At 38.3% G+C, this 16,153-nt stretch overlaps 6 protein-coding genes across 6 annotated transcripts; 5 read left to right on the top strand and 1 right to left on the bottom strand.

Annotated features, from left to right (window-relative positions):
* Positions 1-327: 327 nt before the first annotated feature.
* On the top strand, positions 328-1,881 carry FUN26 (nucleoside transmembrane transporter FUN26; the record flags this gene model as incomplete). The annotated part of the gene is made up of 1 exon (XM_056225252.1): positions 328-1,881. The coding sequence occupies one exon, from the start codon at positions 328-330 to the stop codon at positions 1,879-1,881; it is 1,554 nt and encodes a 517-aa protein (XP_056080208.1).
* A 314-nt stretch (positions 1,882-2,195) lies between these two features.
* On the top strand, positions 2,196-4,475 carry PMT2 (dolichyl-phosphate-mannose-protein mannosyltransferase PMT2; the record flags this gene model as incomplete). Its single annotated transcript, XM_056225141.1, has 1 exon — positions 2,196-4,475. One exon carries the CDS (start codon positions 2,196-2,198, stop codon positions 4,473-4,475), a length of 2,280 nt encoding a protein of 759 aa, XP_056080207.1.
* Positions 4,476-4,866: 391 nt separating this feature from the next.
* On the top strand, positions 4,867-9,195 carry LTE1 (mitotic regulator LTE1; the record flags this gene model as incomplete). Its single annotated transcript, XM_056225030.1, has 1 exon — positions 4,867-9,195. The coding sequence occupies one exon, from the start codon at positions 4,867-4,869 to the stop codon at positions 9,193-9,195; it is 4,329 nt and encodes a 1,442-aa protein (XP_056080206.1).
* A 390-nt stretch (positions 9,196-9,585) lies between these two features.
* MAK16 (ribosome biosynthesis protein MAK16) lies at positions 9,586-10,509 on the top strand (the record flags this gene model as incomplete). Its single annotated transcript, XM_056224919.1, has 1 exon — positions 9,586-10,509. The coding sequence occupies one exon, from the start codon at positions 9,586-9,588 to the stop codon at positions 10,507-10,509; it is 924 nt and encodes a 307-aa protein (XP_056080205.1).
* A 506-nt stretch (positions 10,510-11,015) lies between these two features.
* On the top strand, positions 11,016-15,083 carry DRS2 (aminophospholipid-translocating P4-type ATPase DRS2; the record flags this gene model as incomplete). The annotated part of the gene is made up of 1 exon (XM_056224808.1): positions 11,016-15,083. One exon carries the CDS (start codon positions 11,016-11,018, stop codon positions 15,081-15,083), a length of 4,068 nt encoding a protein of 1,355 aa, XP_056080204.1.
* Positions 15,084-15,213: 130 nt separating this feature from the next.
* Positions 15,214-16,011, bottom strand: SAW1 (DNA-binding protein SAW1; the record flags this gene model as incomplete). The annotated part of the gene is made up of 1 exon (XM_056224697.1): positions 15,214-16,011. One exon carries the CDS (start codon positions 16,009-16,011, stop codon positions 15,214-15,216), a length of 798 nt encoding a protein of 265 aa, XP_056080203.1.
* Between the last annotated feature and the right edge of the window lie 142 nt (positions 16,012-16,153).

Here is a 16,153-nt window from a genome sequence, read left to right as displayed (position 1 = left end):
ACGTCCCATAAAGCCTTCACGTTATACTTTTTTTCCTCTCTATTTTTTTTCCCTCTTTTCCCTATCCTTTTCGTATTGTTTCTTTCTTTTTTATACATACGTATATTTTTATAGTATTTAAGAAAACCCAAGTTGTTTCATCAAACCAAAAATCTTGCAAGTTTCACTATCCTCTTGGTTGTTCTTGTTGTTACTACTACTTACCATAGGATTATTTTCCCGAAAAAGAAAAAAAGAAACTGACTTAAAAAAAGTCATACTCAAATAAATGATTTACGTTACGTTGACACTATCATAAAAACACAAGGAGAATATCGGATTGCAAAAATGAGTACTGGTGCGGACACCGATACCATTAAGAAGCCCATCCTTGCGGTGCCAGAGCCTGCATTGGCCGATTCCCAATCAGAAGAGTTATCACTTTCCAGAGAAGAAAATGTGCCGCAAAACAGCGAACACTCAGAGGAGGAAGGCGACAATGATTCTGAAATGGATCAATCTCTATCCAGTGAGCCACTGGATACGTTGCCGCTGAAAAAGAAGTTGAAAAATCTTTCGTATATTACTTTTTTCACCATAGGGATAGGTCTTTTATGGCCATGGAACTGCATCTTGAGTGCCTCGCAGTATTTCAAGCACGACATTTTTAAGGACACGTCCATATGGGCGAAGATATTCACGAGTTCTATGATGTCTTTTTCCACCATATCATCAATGCTGTTTAACATCTACCTGGCCAAGAGACAGTACAAATACTCGAGAAGAGTAATTAATGGGCTTGTATGGGAGATAATCGTTTTTGTCGTCATGTGCTTCTTTACAATTTTGCATTTCCTTTTGCCCAAATGGTTCAACTTCATGTTCATAATGGGGCTTGTGGTCATCAGTTCAATGGGGACGGCCATGACGCAGAATGGTATCATGGCAATTGCCAATGTCCTCGGCTCCGAGTACAGTCAAGGCGTCATGGTGGGACAAGCCGTAGCTGGTGTACTGCCCTCCTTGGTACTTTTTGCTTTAGCTTTCATCGATAACTCGTCTGTCTCTACCACGGGCGGCATTCTTCTATACTTCTTCACTACGACACTTGTAGTCACCATCTGTGTGGTAATGTTCAGCGTGAGCAAGATCAGCAGAAAAGTAAAAGAAAGTTGGAATATGGAAGATGGACACATCAGCGATGTATTGTTAGGCTCTCTGCGCTCTAACGAGGAGGAAATTCGCATAGTTGGGCGTATTGACCAGACCGATGATCAAGATGCCCACTACAACAATGACCGCCGCGATGACAACGACGAAGGAGAAGAGCTCCAACTGAAAGTACCCTTCGAAGTACTGTTTGCCAAATTGAAGTACCTGGTCCTTTCCATATTCACCACTTTCGTCGTGACTCTTGTTTTCCCCGTATTTGCGTCTGCCACCTACGTGACGGGGCTTCCCCTAAGCAATGCACAATACATCCCGCTCATATTCACACTGTGGAACCTAGGAGACCTTTATGGAAGGGTCATTGCCGACTGGCCCATGTTCCGTGACCAAAATTTCACTCCACGCAAAACGTTCATTTACTCACTGTTGCGGGTGGCAGCGATCCCACTTTTTTTGCTGTTCACAGCCATCACCTCCTCATCAAGCGGCGACGAGGACCATAATGGCTCCATAATTGTCGACCTGTGCTATATGCTACTACAGTTCCTCTTCGGTGTGACCAATGGACACGTCATCTCCATGAGTTTCATGAAGGTACCAGAGCAACTGGACAGCGACGACGAGAAGGAAGCAGCCGGTGGATTCACCAATATCTTCGTCTCGACAGGGTTAGCCCTGGGCAGCATTATAAGCTACATTTTCGTCTTCATAATTGACGTTATCATCAGATAAGTACATACATACATACCAAAATACCATCATTTACGGTCGTGAAACGATTTACTGTCACAAGGACACATATCGTACACAATGAGATCATTGCTTATTATTGGACACGTCGCCCTGAAAAAAATAAAAAACGAATACGAAAAAAAAATAACGAAAGAACTCATAGAAATCCCGTTTCGTGTATTGTTTGTTAAGACTGAAACATTCTTCTGGAGGGTTGAAGAAGGTTATTTCTCGAGGCTAACAACATTATCAAGAAGAACCGGCTTAGTCCACATCGCTACTGTCTTTCTGTTTCGAACTGTGGTCCAGCAATCATGTCTTCGTCTTCGTCTACCGGGTACAGCAAAAACAATGCCGCCCGTATTAAGCAAGAGAATATATTAAGACAAAGAGAGTCGTCCTCTGTCAGTGTTAGCGATGAACTATCGAGCATAGATGAGAGGGAGGCAGAAGATTTTTCAAAGGAAAAGCCTGCTGCACAAAACTCACTGTTGCGCCTGGAATCCGTTGTGATGCCGGTGATCTTTACTGTATTGGCTTTGTTTACCAGAATGTATAAGATCGGCATCAATAATCATGTTGTCTGGGATGAAGCACATTTTGGTAAATTTGGGTCTTACTACTTGAGACATGAATTTTACCACGATGTTCATCCTCCCCTTGGGAAAATGCTTGTCGGGTTATCAGGATACTTGGCGGGCTACAACGGTTCTTGGGACTTTCCTTCTGGGGAAATTTACCCAGATTATCTAGATTATGTTAAAATGAGACTGTTCAACGCTTCGTTTTCTGCACTTTGTGTGCCATTGGCGTATTTCACTGCGAAGGCCATTGGATTTTCGCTACCTACTGTTTGGTTGATGACTGTGTTAGTTTTGTTCGAGAATTCGTATAGTACTTTGGGTAGGTTCATTCTTTTGGATTCCATGCTACTGTTCTTCACCGTGGCATCGTTCTTTAGTTTTGTCATGTTCCACAACCAAAGATCCAAGCCATTCTCTAGAAAATGGTGGAAATGGCTGTTGATCACTGGTATTTCTTTGGGTTGTACGATTTCTGTCAAGATGGTGGGTCTATTTATCATCACTATGGTCGGTATCTATACTGTGATTGACTTATGGACCTTTTTGGCGGACAAATCCATGTCGTGGAAAACATACATTAATCATTGGTTGGCAAGAATATTTGGTTTGATCATCGTTCCCTTCTGTATTTTTCTACTATGCTTCAAAATCCACTTTGATCTACTATCGCATTCTGGTACAGGCGATGCTAATATGCCATCACTTTTCCAGGCAAGATTGGTCGGTTCTGATGTCGGAGAAGGTCCTCGTGACATTGCTTTAGGTTCATCCATCGTTTCCATCAAAAACCAGGCTCTCGGAGGTTCTCTATTACACTCTCATATACAAACCTACCCAGAAGGTTCAAACCAACAGCAAGTGACCTGTTATGGTTACAAAGATTCCAACAACGAATGGTTTTTCAACAGAGAAAGAAGTCTACCATCATGGTCTCAAAACGAAACTGACATCGAGTATTTAAAGCCAGGTACCTCCTATAGATTGGTGCACAAAAGTACAGGCAGAAATTTGCACACCCATCCAGTTGCTGCACCAGTGTCCAAAACGCAATGGGAGGTTTCTGGTTACGGTGATGATTTTGTTGGTGATAACAAAGACAATTGGGTCATTGAAATCATGGACCAGAGAGGGGATGAAGATCCTGAGAGGTTACATACATTGACCACCGCTTTCCGTATCAAGAACTTGGAAATGGGCTGTTACTTGGCTCAAACCGGTAGCAGTTTGCCCGAATGGGGGTTTAGACAACAAGAGGTCGTCTGTATGAAAAACCCATTTAAGAGAGATAAAAGAACGTGGTGGAACATCGAGACTCACGAAAACGAAAGATTACCACCAAGGCCTGAAGACTTCCAATACCCAAAGACCAATTTCTTTAAGGATTTCATTCATTTGAATCTAGCCATGATGGCCACTAATAACGCTTTGTTACCAGATCCCGACAAATTTGATTATCTAGCTTCTTCAGCTTGGCAATGGCCAACTTTAAATGTTGGTTTAAGACTATGTGGCTGGGGTGACGAAAATCCAAAATACTTCCTATTGGGTACCCCGGTCTCCACATGGGCATCCAGCATCGCTGTTCTTGCATTCATGGCAACCGTCATCATATTATTAATTAGATGGCAAAGACAATATGTGGACTTAGAAAATCCATCTAATTGGAACGTTTTCCTAATGGGTGGGTTCTATCCGCTACTAGCTTGGGGCCTACATTACATGCCATTCGTTATCATGTCCAGAGTAACTTACGTCCATCATTACTTACCTGCGTTATATTTTGCACTGATCATTTTGGCATACTGTTTCGACGCCGGCTTGCAAAAATGGTCTAGATCTAAGTGCGGTCGTATCATGCGTTTCGTCTTGTACACTGGGTTCATGGCACTTACAGTCAGTTGCTTCTGGTACTTTTCTCCCATTTCATTTGGTATGGAAGGTCCAAATAGCAGCTTCCGCTACTTAAATTGGCTATCCACCTGGGATATTTCCGACAAACAAGATGCATGAATGAAGAACATTGTGTAAGTACATAGAAAAAAGAATTAAATAGATTTCTATATCAAACAACTGAAGAAGTGGTTTATATGAACCACTATATAATGAATTTCGATAAACACTCTTTGATTGTTGATCCATTCTAGTTGTCCTGCTTTCTCTGCAATTTTTTACTCATTTATTACCCTTCTATTTTTTTCTTTCTACACTTTGATTTTCGCGACTAATGAAATTCCTGATCTTTTTATCAACAATGAAAAAAAAACTGTAAACAGAGAATGAGAACTTCCTAAACCCTTTAACTCAACACAATCGTAATAGCGCGACTTGCTCTTTTATACACGTGAACCATTTGTTTGCTGAACATAGCCTCTAGTTAATCAAAGATTCGCTGCTCTGAACCATGGAAATATTCAGCCAGAAAGATTACTACCCGACTCCATCCTCGAATGTTATTAGCTATGAAAGTGATTGCGCATCTAAGCCAGTGAATAGTGCAGACCTACCTGCATTGATTGTACATCTTTCCTCTCCTTCGGAAGGGGTAGATTACAGCGCATTCGCAGATTTTTTTCTTATTTATAGGAATTTTATAACACCTCAAGACTTACACGATTTACTCATCTATAGGTTTCGATGGTGCATCAGGGAGATCACCACAAATGCTGCAAAGGCCAAGAGAAGGCGAATTGGTGAAGTGGCTCTAGTAAGGACGTTTGTATTATTAAGACATTCCATCCTGAATTATTTTGTTCAGGATTTTTTACCGAACATTTCGTTAAGGCTCCGGTTGATCGAGTTTTTGAACGATAAACATATTGAACAATATCCTAAGATAATTTCCAGCTGTATAATTAATCTGAAAAAGAATTGGGTACACTGTTCCAAGTTGGTTTGGGAGAACATTGAACTGAATGAACCAGATAAATTAGACTTCGATGCATGGTTGCACTTCCCATTAAGGGATTTCACACAACTAGGAAGCCTTCACAAAAGAGGAAGCCGACTGAGTATGTACGCCAGACAAAGTTTTGCTAGTCCTGATTTTCGTAATCAAAGCGTTTTATCACTATATAAAACTTCAGATATATTCAGACTACCGGACAACCAGCAGTCTTTGAATTCTTCCAAGAACCAGAGGAGCCCCTCGATGCTTTTGTTCCCTGATAATACATCCAATGTTTATTCAAAACATCGAGTAATGAAAGAACCCTCTATTAATATTGAAAGCGGGAAAATGCCAGATAATAAACAAAAGTTAAGCCACTTATCTAAGGTAACTCTTGTATCCACGTTAATGAAAGGTGTTGACTACCCGTCATCATATGCAGTGGATAAAATAATGCCTCCAACGCCGGCTAAAAAAGTTGAATTTATCCTAAATTCTTTGTATCTACCCGAAGAGTTAAATGAACAAAGTGGAACACTGCAAGGTACATCAACAACATCATCTCTCGATAATAATAGCAATAGTAATAGCAGATCTAACACATCCTCAATATCTGTATTGCACCGTAGTGCTGTTGGTCTTCTAGCTAAATGGATGAAAAACCATAATCGCCATGATAGCAGTAATGATAAAAAAATCATGAATGCCATCAACCCAACAAACCAAAAACCTGAAATGGATGCTTTTGTTAAATACGTTGTATCGATATCATCACTTAATAGAAAATCCTCAAAAGAAGAAGAAGAAGAATTTCTTAATCCAGAAACTTCAAAATTTGACATTTTAAGTGCGAGAACTATAGATGAAGTAGAGTCCCTAATACACTTACAGAACCAGTTGATAGAAAAAATTCAAATTCACTCAAATGATAATCAAGATCTCACAATAGATACTGATAATAAACGTCAAGAACAAATGCACGATATAAAACTTTTACAGCGAAGCAGTTTCAAACCAAGTAATGATAATTTCAGCGCCATGGACAATTTGGACTTGTATCAAACTGTGAGTTCAATTGCCCAGTCCGTCATTTCTTTGACTAACACTTTAAATAAACAACTACAGAACAATGAGTCAAAAATGCTACCGTCGCCCTCGTTTGATGCACTACAACGAAGGAAAGTGAAAAGCTTCACGACAGCATATTACAATAAAGTAAATGACAACTTCTCCTCAGAAAGTATGAGACTCTTTGATAAGGAGACTAATTCTTCTCGCACAGAGGAGGATGGGCCTGAAAGGCTATTATTCCATGAGACAGACAAAACAAATCCAGAGGCTACTCCAAATATGACACCGAGAAGGAAAAATCATTCACAATCTCAAAAGAGCATGACTTCGTCACCTTTGAAAAATGTTTTGCCGGATCTTAAAGAATCTTCACCGTTAAACGATAGCAGGGAAGACACAAAATCAATAACATATTCATATGATTCCGAACTGTCATCCAGTTCGCCTCCTAGGGATACAGTAACAAGAAAATTAAAAAACGTCAATAGCATCATGAATAACACAGTTAGCCCAGCTTTAAAAACCAAAACTGGCTTCCTAAATTTAAGAGAGTTTACCTTCGAAGATACCAAGTCGCTAGATGAAAAAAAGAAAGCAATTGACCAGAATGAGAGTACTAAAGGCGAAGTTGAAGAAAATTGTGAAAACGAAGAAAATCATGAAACACAATACAAAAGTACGAAAGAACTAGATAACTTTGTCGATGCATTATCAGAAGCCAACAATTCCGATATAGCGAAAACAAAAAAACAATCCCCTTGCAATCACACAGTTAAACAAGCAGTTGTCAGACCTGCTAGTGGAAGGATCAGCATTTCAAGAGTCCAAAGTATAGCCATAACGCCAACAAAAGAGTTATGCATTGTAGATCCTGAGCGTAGCAATTCAAACTCTGTTATTGAAGAAATAAGTGAGATAGAACCTCTCAATTTGGAATATAATAGAAAAAATACCGTATATTCTGATAATTCATCCACCGTCATTAGTGTATCGACAAGCAAACTCTTCGAATCTGCGAATAACAGTCCTATAAAACTAACTCAAGGCTTGCAGAGAGGATTGCCAACCGGAACCTTAATAAGTGAAACCAATAGAATCAGATTATCAATAGCACCTACAATAGAATCTGTTGTAAGTGATTTGGATTCAATTGCCACCGGTAGTACAGTTGAAACTTTCGAAACCTCAAGGGATTCACCAGTTCCACATCAAAGGGTGATAAATTTGAGAGAAGAATATCAAAGGGGACACCAAGATATGGTTTCAAATACTTCTTCATTGCATGAATTGAAAACGATTGATCTAAGTGATTCCAATAATGATCTAGAGAGCCCAAGTGGCCATGCAAAAAATATCAAATATTTTTTTTCACCGGATGACGGTAGCATCGATGTTGCTTCTCCAGTGAAAAATGTTGAAGAGTTGAAAAGTAAATTTTTGAAGAACGAGAGTGAAACAAATAGTAATGCAACAGAAAGTTTACTAACGATAGATGACATCGATCCCAATGACATATCAAGTGCTCGAAATACACAGACAGTAAATTCTGAATCAGCTTTTGCAGGCTCCTTGGATAAGAAAAATTTGAATGAAATTGCTAATATGGTCGATGATTCAATCAATGGCGATCCGATAACCGTGGCACTGATGAAACTGGAAGGCACATATGAGAAAATACCAGGAATGCCAGAAAACACCAAAAGCAGCGATGCTATTCGATTGAAAACAAGCAGGCTGGCAGACGAAGTGGAAATGCTAAACATTAACAATTTGCCGTCGTTCCAAAACAGTCCTGCAGAAAAAAGGAAATCATTATTAATAGAACGAAGAAGACAAACTATAATGAATATTCCATTTACTCCCGAGCAATCAGATAAGGGGGGTTTCGCTTGCTCTTCACCTGAAAAGACCGGCACCTCCAGTAATATTGATGTTGCTGTTCAGGCAGCACAAATCCAGGAATTGGTAAGTCAATATAAGATCCACGATACAAGGCTGATGCTCTCCAATAATGAAAATCACATTCCGTTTATACTAATGTACGATTCCCTGTCTGTGGCGCAACAAATGACACTGATAGAGAAAGAGATTTTGGGAGAAATAGATTGGAAAGATTTATTAGACTTGAAAATGAAACATGAGGGTCCACAAGTGAAAAGTTGGCTGCAACTACTGATAAGGAACGAAAGTTTATCTGGAATCGATTTAGCAATTTCAAGATTCAACCTAACTGTGGATTGGATTATATCGGAAGTGCTTCTCACCAAGAGCTCCAAAATGAAAAGAAATGTCATTCAACGGTTCATTCATGTTGCAGACCATTGTAGAAAATTTCAAAACTTTAATACATTAATGGAAATAATCCTAGCGTTGAGTTCTTCAGCTGTTCAAAGGTTCACTGACGCATGGCGTTTGATTGAACCAGGCGATTTGCTAACTTGGGAAGAACTAAAAAAAATTCCGTCATTAAATAAAAATTATTCAACGATAAGGACCTTACTCAACTCAGTAAACCCACTGGTCGGTTGCGTCCCATTTATTGTTGTATATCTTTCGGATTTATCAGCAAACGCTGAGAAGAAGGACTGGATCCTAGAGGATAAAGTAGTAAACTATAATAAGTTTATTACGAATGTCCAAATAGTGAAAAACTTCATTCAAAGGGTTCAATGGTCCAAGTTCTACGTTTTTGAAGTTAATCATGAATTACTGAGCAAGTGTGTTTATATCAGTACGTTGACACAAGAAGAAATCAAAGAACTGTCTACTTGAGGAGCATGCTACCCTTCTTCTGGTACCAAGATTCTCTTTCTGTAAAAACTTTGATTATAAAACATAGAAGTCAAGCATATGCATATTTTTTCATAGACTCATACCTAATATAATAATTTATAACGATAGACAATGCATGCTCTATTAAAATAGAATGTTAGTTTTTAAAATGAGAACCGGAATTTTCTTCCATTTGCTTATTACGATCAGAATATCATAAACAAGTAGGGTAATGACAGTTTTTTTTTTTTGAAAAATTTTCCGATGAGCTTTTTAAAAGAAACTGAAAAAAGTTATTGGTATATAGACAGATATTGCATCTATTTAAAATTTCGTTTGGTGGAGTTTGCCTTGTTATAACGTACAACTGTAGAAATATAACGAGGAAATATGTCAGACGAAATTGTTTGGCAGGTTATCAACCAAAGTTTCTGCTCTCATAGGATCAAGGCACCTAATGGTCAAAACTTCTGCAGAAATGAATATAACGTCACTGGGTTGTGTACAAGACAGTCATGTCCGCTTGCCAACTCAAAGTATGCAACAGTGAAGAGCGATAAGGGAAAACTGTACTTGTACATGAAAACTCCTGAAAGAGCACACACCCCTGCCAAGTTATGGGAAAGAATTAAGCTATCCAAGAATTATACAAAGGCTTTACAGCAGATCGACGACCATCTGCTGCATTGGAGCAAGTTTTTCCGTCACAAATGTAAACAAAGGTTCACCAAATTGACGCAGGTTATGATAACGGAGAGACGTTTAGCATTAAGGGAAGAGGAGAGGCATTACGTTGGTGTAGCACCAAAGGTCAAGAGAAGAGAACAAAACAGAGAGAGGAAGGCGTTAGTAGCTGCCAAGATTGAAAAAGCCATCGAAAAAGAGTTGATGGACAGATTAAAGAGTGGTGCTTACGGTGACAAACCATTGAATGTTGACGAAAAGGTCTGGCAGAAGATAATGGGTAAAATGGAGGATGAAAATTCTCAAGATGAAGAAGAAAACTGGGATGAAGAAGAAGAAGAAAGCGACGATGGTGAAGTTGAGTACGTTGCAGATGATGGCGAAGGTGAATATGTTGACGTGGATGACCTAGAAAAATGGTTGGCTGATTCTGATAGAGAAGCATCTAGCGCCAGCGAAAGTGAAAGTGACAGTGAAAGCGACAGTGACAACGACAGCGACGAAGGAAATGCAAAGAATACCAAAAGACGTAAGAAGGGTACTAATGCTAAAACAAAACGTCCTAAGGTCGAGATCGAATATGAAGAAGAACACGAAGTTCAAAATACTGAACAAGAAGTGGCACAATAAGCTCACTCATTACCCAACACAACATTACATGATTCCCCAGTTTTTATCATTGATTTAACAGGATTTGTTTCCACGTGGATTGGGCAGCATACTGTATCATATCAACAACCAGTTATAAAACGTGTTCAACCCTTTTACTTATATAAATACATAAAGATTATTATAGTGGTAAAATGGCCCATTCTGTAACGCTTAAAATTCTTTCCAATAGTTATCGTACTGTCAGTAGCTTTCACCTTAATAATGCTCGAAAGCAGAGGCCTCATGCTACGGTAATATTGATATCGTTATTGAAAAGGTGAACTAATAGCGTTTTCGTGATCACGTGATTGTTTTTTTTTTAGCAAAAACCTAAACCTGCTTAATGCCACTAAGTTAAAGTATGATACATTCAACAAATTTTGGCATTTTAAAAGGGACAGTGCAACAAGGAGCTGACAACGTCAAATAGCAATTACTGCAAAGCAATATTTTACTAATCGGTATTTTCATTTCTTGATTTTACCATGGATAACGACAAAAAACCTCCCCCACAAAGGAAACCTGGGGAGGATGACACGCTTTTCGATATTGATTTCTTAGACGATGCTACTTCTCCCTCTGGATCCCATTCAAAGACTACCAGATCACACGCGAATACGAATTATGTACCAGCGGTTCATGTATTTCCCGAAGAGACCATTGATTTAGATGCTGATGACGATAACATTGAAAACGATATGCATGAAAATCCATTCATGAGTAACAATGATGATGACCAAATGTCTTGGAACGCTAATAGGTTCGACTCAAGTGCATATCAACCACAATCATTAAGGGCAGGCAAACCTCCCGGTCTATTCACTAGGTTTGGCAATGGTATTAAAAATGCCTTTACGTTCAAACAGAAGAAAGGGCCCGAAAGTTTCGAGATGAACCATTACAATGCGGTTACTAACAACGAATTAGATGACAGCTATTCTAGTTCGAGGAATAAGTTCAACATCAAAATCCTTTTCAATCGGTATGTTCTAAGAAAAAATGTTGGTGACACAGATGGGAATGGTGAACCGCGTGTCATTCACATTAATGACCCCCTAATCAATTCCTCATTCGGTTATAGCGACAATCATATATCCACTACAAAGTATAACTTTGCTACCTTTCTCCCCAAGTTTCTATTCCAAGAGTTCTCTAAATACGCTAACTTGTTTTTCTTATGTACATCAGCTATTCAACAAGTGCCCCATGTCTCACCGACCAATAGATACACAACTATTGGTACTTTGTTAGTGGTTTTAATTGTGTCTGCCATGAAGGAATGTATCGAAGATATCAAGAGAGCCAATTCTGATAAAGAGTTAAATAATTCGACAGCAGAAATATTTTCAGAAGCACATGATGACTTTGTTGAGAAACGATGGATCGATATTCGTGTAGGTGACATAATCAGAGTTAAATCAGAGGAACCTATTCCTGCAGATACCATAATTCTATCTTCTTCCGAGCCAGAAGGTCTTTGCTATATTGAAACTGCGAACTTGGATGGTGAAACCAATTTGAAGATTAAACAGTCTAGAGTGGAAACTGCCAAATTTATCGATGCTAGAACCCTGAAGAACATGAAGGGAAAAGTTGTTTCCGAGCAACCAAACTCTAGCTTGTATACATATGAGGGTACTATGACATTGAATGATCTTCAAATACCGTTATCCCCTGAACAGATGATTTTGAGAGGTGCAACCCTGAGAAACACCGCCTGGATATTTGGTCTAGTTATTTTTACCGGTCACGAAACTAAATTAATGCGCAATGCTACTGCAACTCCAATTAAGAGAACCGCGGTCGAGAAAATCATTAACAGGCAGATTATTGCATTGTTCACGGTTTTAATTGTGTTGATTTTGATTTCTTCTATTGGTAACGTTATTATGTCTACTGCAGACGCCAAACATTTGTCCTATCTTTATCTGGAAGGAACCAATAAAGCTGGCTTATTCTTCAAAGATTTTTTAACATTTTGGATTCTATTTTCTAATTTAGTCCCTATTTCTTTATTTGTTACCGTTGAATTAATCAAATATTATCAAGCTTTTATGATTGGCTCAGATTTAGATTTGTACTATGAGAAAACTGATACACCAACCGTGGTTCGTACATCATCTTTGGTTGAAGAGCTTGGTCAGATTGAATATATCTTCAGTGACAAAACAGGAACTTTAACAAGAAATATCATGGAATTTAAATCATGCTCTATTGCGGGTCATTGTTATATTGATAAAATACCCGAAGATAAACATGCTACCGTCGAAGATGGAATTGAAGTTGGTTATAGAAAATTTGATGATTTGAAGAGAAAGCTAAATGATCCATCTGACGAGGATTCACCTATAATTAATGACTTCTTGACATTACTAGCTACATGTCATACTGTTATTCCAGAGTTCCAAAGCGATGGATCTATTAAATATCAAGCAGCTTCTCCAGATGAAGGCGCGCTTGTTCAAGGTGGTGCAGATTTGGGGTACAAGTTTATAATCCGTAAACCAAACTCTGTAACTGTATTACTAGAGGAAACTGGTGAGGAAAAAGAATATCAACTGCTAAACATTTGTGAGTTTAATTCTACAAGGAAAAGAATGAGTTCCATATTTAGATTTCCGGATGGTTCAATAAAACTTTTTTGTAAAGGCGCAGATACTGTCATTTTAGAAAGATTGGACGATGAATCTAACCAATATGTGGAAGCTACAATGAGACATTTGGAAGATTATGCATCTGAAGGGTTGAGGACGTTATGTTTGGCCATGAGAGACATATCTGAAAAAGAATATGAAGAATGGAATAATATTTACAATGAGGCCGCGACTACGTTAGATAACAGAGCAGAAAAGTTAGATGAGGCAGCAAATCTCATCGAGAAAAATCTGATATTGATCGGCGCGACCGCTATCGAAGATAAGTTACAGGATGGTGTCCCAGAGACTATCCATACGTTGCAAGAAGCGGGTATCAAAATCTGGGTTTTAACTGGTGACAGACAAGAAACTGCTATCAATATTGGTATGAGTTGCCGATTATTGAGTGAAGACATGAATTTGTTGATCATCAACGAGGAAACCAAAGCTGCAACTGAGAGAAATTTGCTGGAAAAGATTAATGCCCTCAATGAGCATCAATTGTCAGCACATGATATGAATACTTTAGCGCTCGTAATTGATGGTAAATCATTAAGCTTTGCCTTAGAACCAGAATTAGAAGATTACTTGTTAACTGTGGCGAAACTTTGTAAAGCAGTTATTTGTTGCCGTGTATCTCCACTGCAAAAGGCTTTAGTGGTTAAAATGGTAAAAAGAAAATCATCTTCACTATTACTAGCTATCGGTGATGGTGCCAATGATGTTAGCATGATCCAAGCAGCTCATGTTGGTGTCGGTATTAGTGGTATGGAGGGTATGCAGGCTGCTCGTTCTGCTGACATAGCTGTCGGCCAATTCAAGTTTCTAAAAAAACTATTACTGGTTCATGGTTCTTGGTCTTACCAAAGAATTTCTGTTGCAATTCTGTATTCCTTCTACAAGAATACAGCTTTATACATGACACAGTTCTGGTACGTTTTTGCCAATGCCTTTTCAGGTCAATCAATTATGGAGTCATGGACAATGAGTTTTTATAACTTGTTCTTCACTGTTTGGCCCCCATTTGTCATTGGTGTCTTCGATCAATTTGTTAGTAGTAGATTACTTGAACGTTATCCACAATTATACAAATTAGGACAGAAGGGTCAGTTTTTCTCTGTCTACATTTTTTGGGGGTGGATTATTAATGGTTTTTTCCATTCTGCAATAGTATTTATTGGCACCATACTGATTTATAGATACGGGTTTGCCTTAAATATGCATGGTGAACTAGCTGATCACTGGTCTTGGGGTGTAGCTGTTTACACTACAAGTGTTATTATTGTTTTAGGGAAGGCTGCCTTAGTGACCAACCAATGGACGAAATTTACCTTAATCGCCATTCCTGGATCCTTCTTATTCTGGTTGATTTTCTTCCCAATCTATGCCTCTATATTTCCTCATGCCAATATTTCAAGAGAGTATTATGGTGTGGTTAAACACACTTATGGGTCCGGTGTATTTTGGCTAACTTTGATTGTTTTACCCATTTTTGCTTTGGTAAGGGACTTTTTATGGAAGTACTACAAAAGAATGTATGAACCAGAAACGTATCATGTTATTCAAGAAATGCAAAAATACAATATCAGTGATTCTAGACCGCACGTTCAGCAATTCCAAAATGCTATCAGGAAGGTGAGACAAGTGCAAAGGATGAAAAAACAAAGAGGATTTGCCTTCTCACAAGCAGAGGAAGGGGGTCAAGAAAAAATTATCAGAATGTATGATACTACCCAAAAGAGAGGTAAGTACGGTGAGTTACAAGATGCTTCGGCAAACCCATTCAGTGATAATAATGGGCTAGAAAGTAATGGCTTTGAAAGTCCTGAACCGTTCACTGAAAACCCGTTTGCGGATGACATTCAAAATCCAAATAGGTCCAATTCCTCGAGAGACGATTTTTCATTTGATTTATAAGTCGTAGAATTAAAGAGCACAAGACAAAAAATTTAAAAAAAAAAGTCATTAGTATTATTAGTGAAACATGTACATTTACCATAATATATATCCATTATATTAAAAATTATAACATTAAGCCATCACTTCATTATTGATTTCTTTGTTCCTCTTGGGGTTGGCTCGACTGGGCACGCATCTTATGTCTTCTAGGTCTGTGCAACACATGTAAATCGATAATTTCACCTAAATTAATAACAGGTTTGTACAAGTATTCAATTACCGGTTTTTTTTCCTCTTCCACTGGTGCATCCAGAGCAATAGAGTCCTCATTTTCTATTAACAAGTTAGCCACCTGGTGTTGTTTTTCTATTTTCCTTGCTAACAACGTTTTGGGACCTGCATTTAATGAGAAACCATTCACCGTTAAAGTTTGAAACATTAAGTAATACCTTAGGTTAGCAATACTTTTGATATTATTAATAAATATGTCTAATTCCCACTTATGTTTGTAGTGCAATTTGTATTTGAATCTAGCCAGCCTTTTTACGGTCTGTATATGTGAAGTTACCATATCATCTGTATTAACACCTGCAAAGAGTTTGGGCAAAACATTAGTTTGGAAATCAATTGAATGCCCAATTCTTATTTTGCTGAGTACAGAGCTGATAATTTCGGGAGATGCTAGTTCATAAAGGATCAATAACAGATCCTCCTTTACCTCATCACACAGGTTCTTCTTATCTTGTTGCGATAAATATATTTTAGTATTCGGTGATTTTAAGCAAACAATGGAGTTGTTTGACAACAATGGTGCTTCGAATATAGTAGGATTAGATTTATTGCTAGCCTTATCATTAGTTTGAAGAAGCTGTTTTCTATTGACGAATATACGTAATGGCAGAACTATATCCTTTGCTATTTTTACTGTCGCTATACTTGGAGCCATCACTTACCGTCACTGGAAAATGTGGCTTATTATCTTTCTTATCCTATTCTTCCTCCCTTCATGTTTGTAGCTTTTTATCTCAATACTCTTTTTTTCCCTTCGTCTTTTTATTTGATCAAGTATACTTGAATAATTCCATTTT

Source organism: Saccharomyces mikatae (assembly GCF_947241705.1).
Source record: "Saccharomyces mikatae IFO 1815 strain IFO1815 genome assembly, chromosome: 1".
NCBI lineage: Eukaryota > Fungi > Ascomycota > Saccharomycetes > Saccharomycetales > Saccharomycetaceae > Saccharomyces > Saccharomyces mikatae.
The sequence above is the reverse complement of the archived record's forward strand: the minus strand, read 5'-3'. Positions and strand labels throughout refer to the sequence as shown.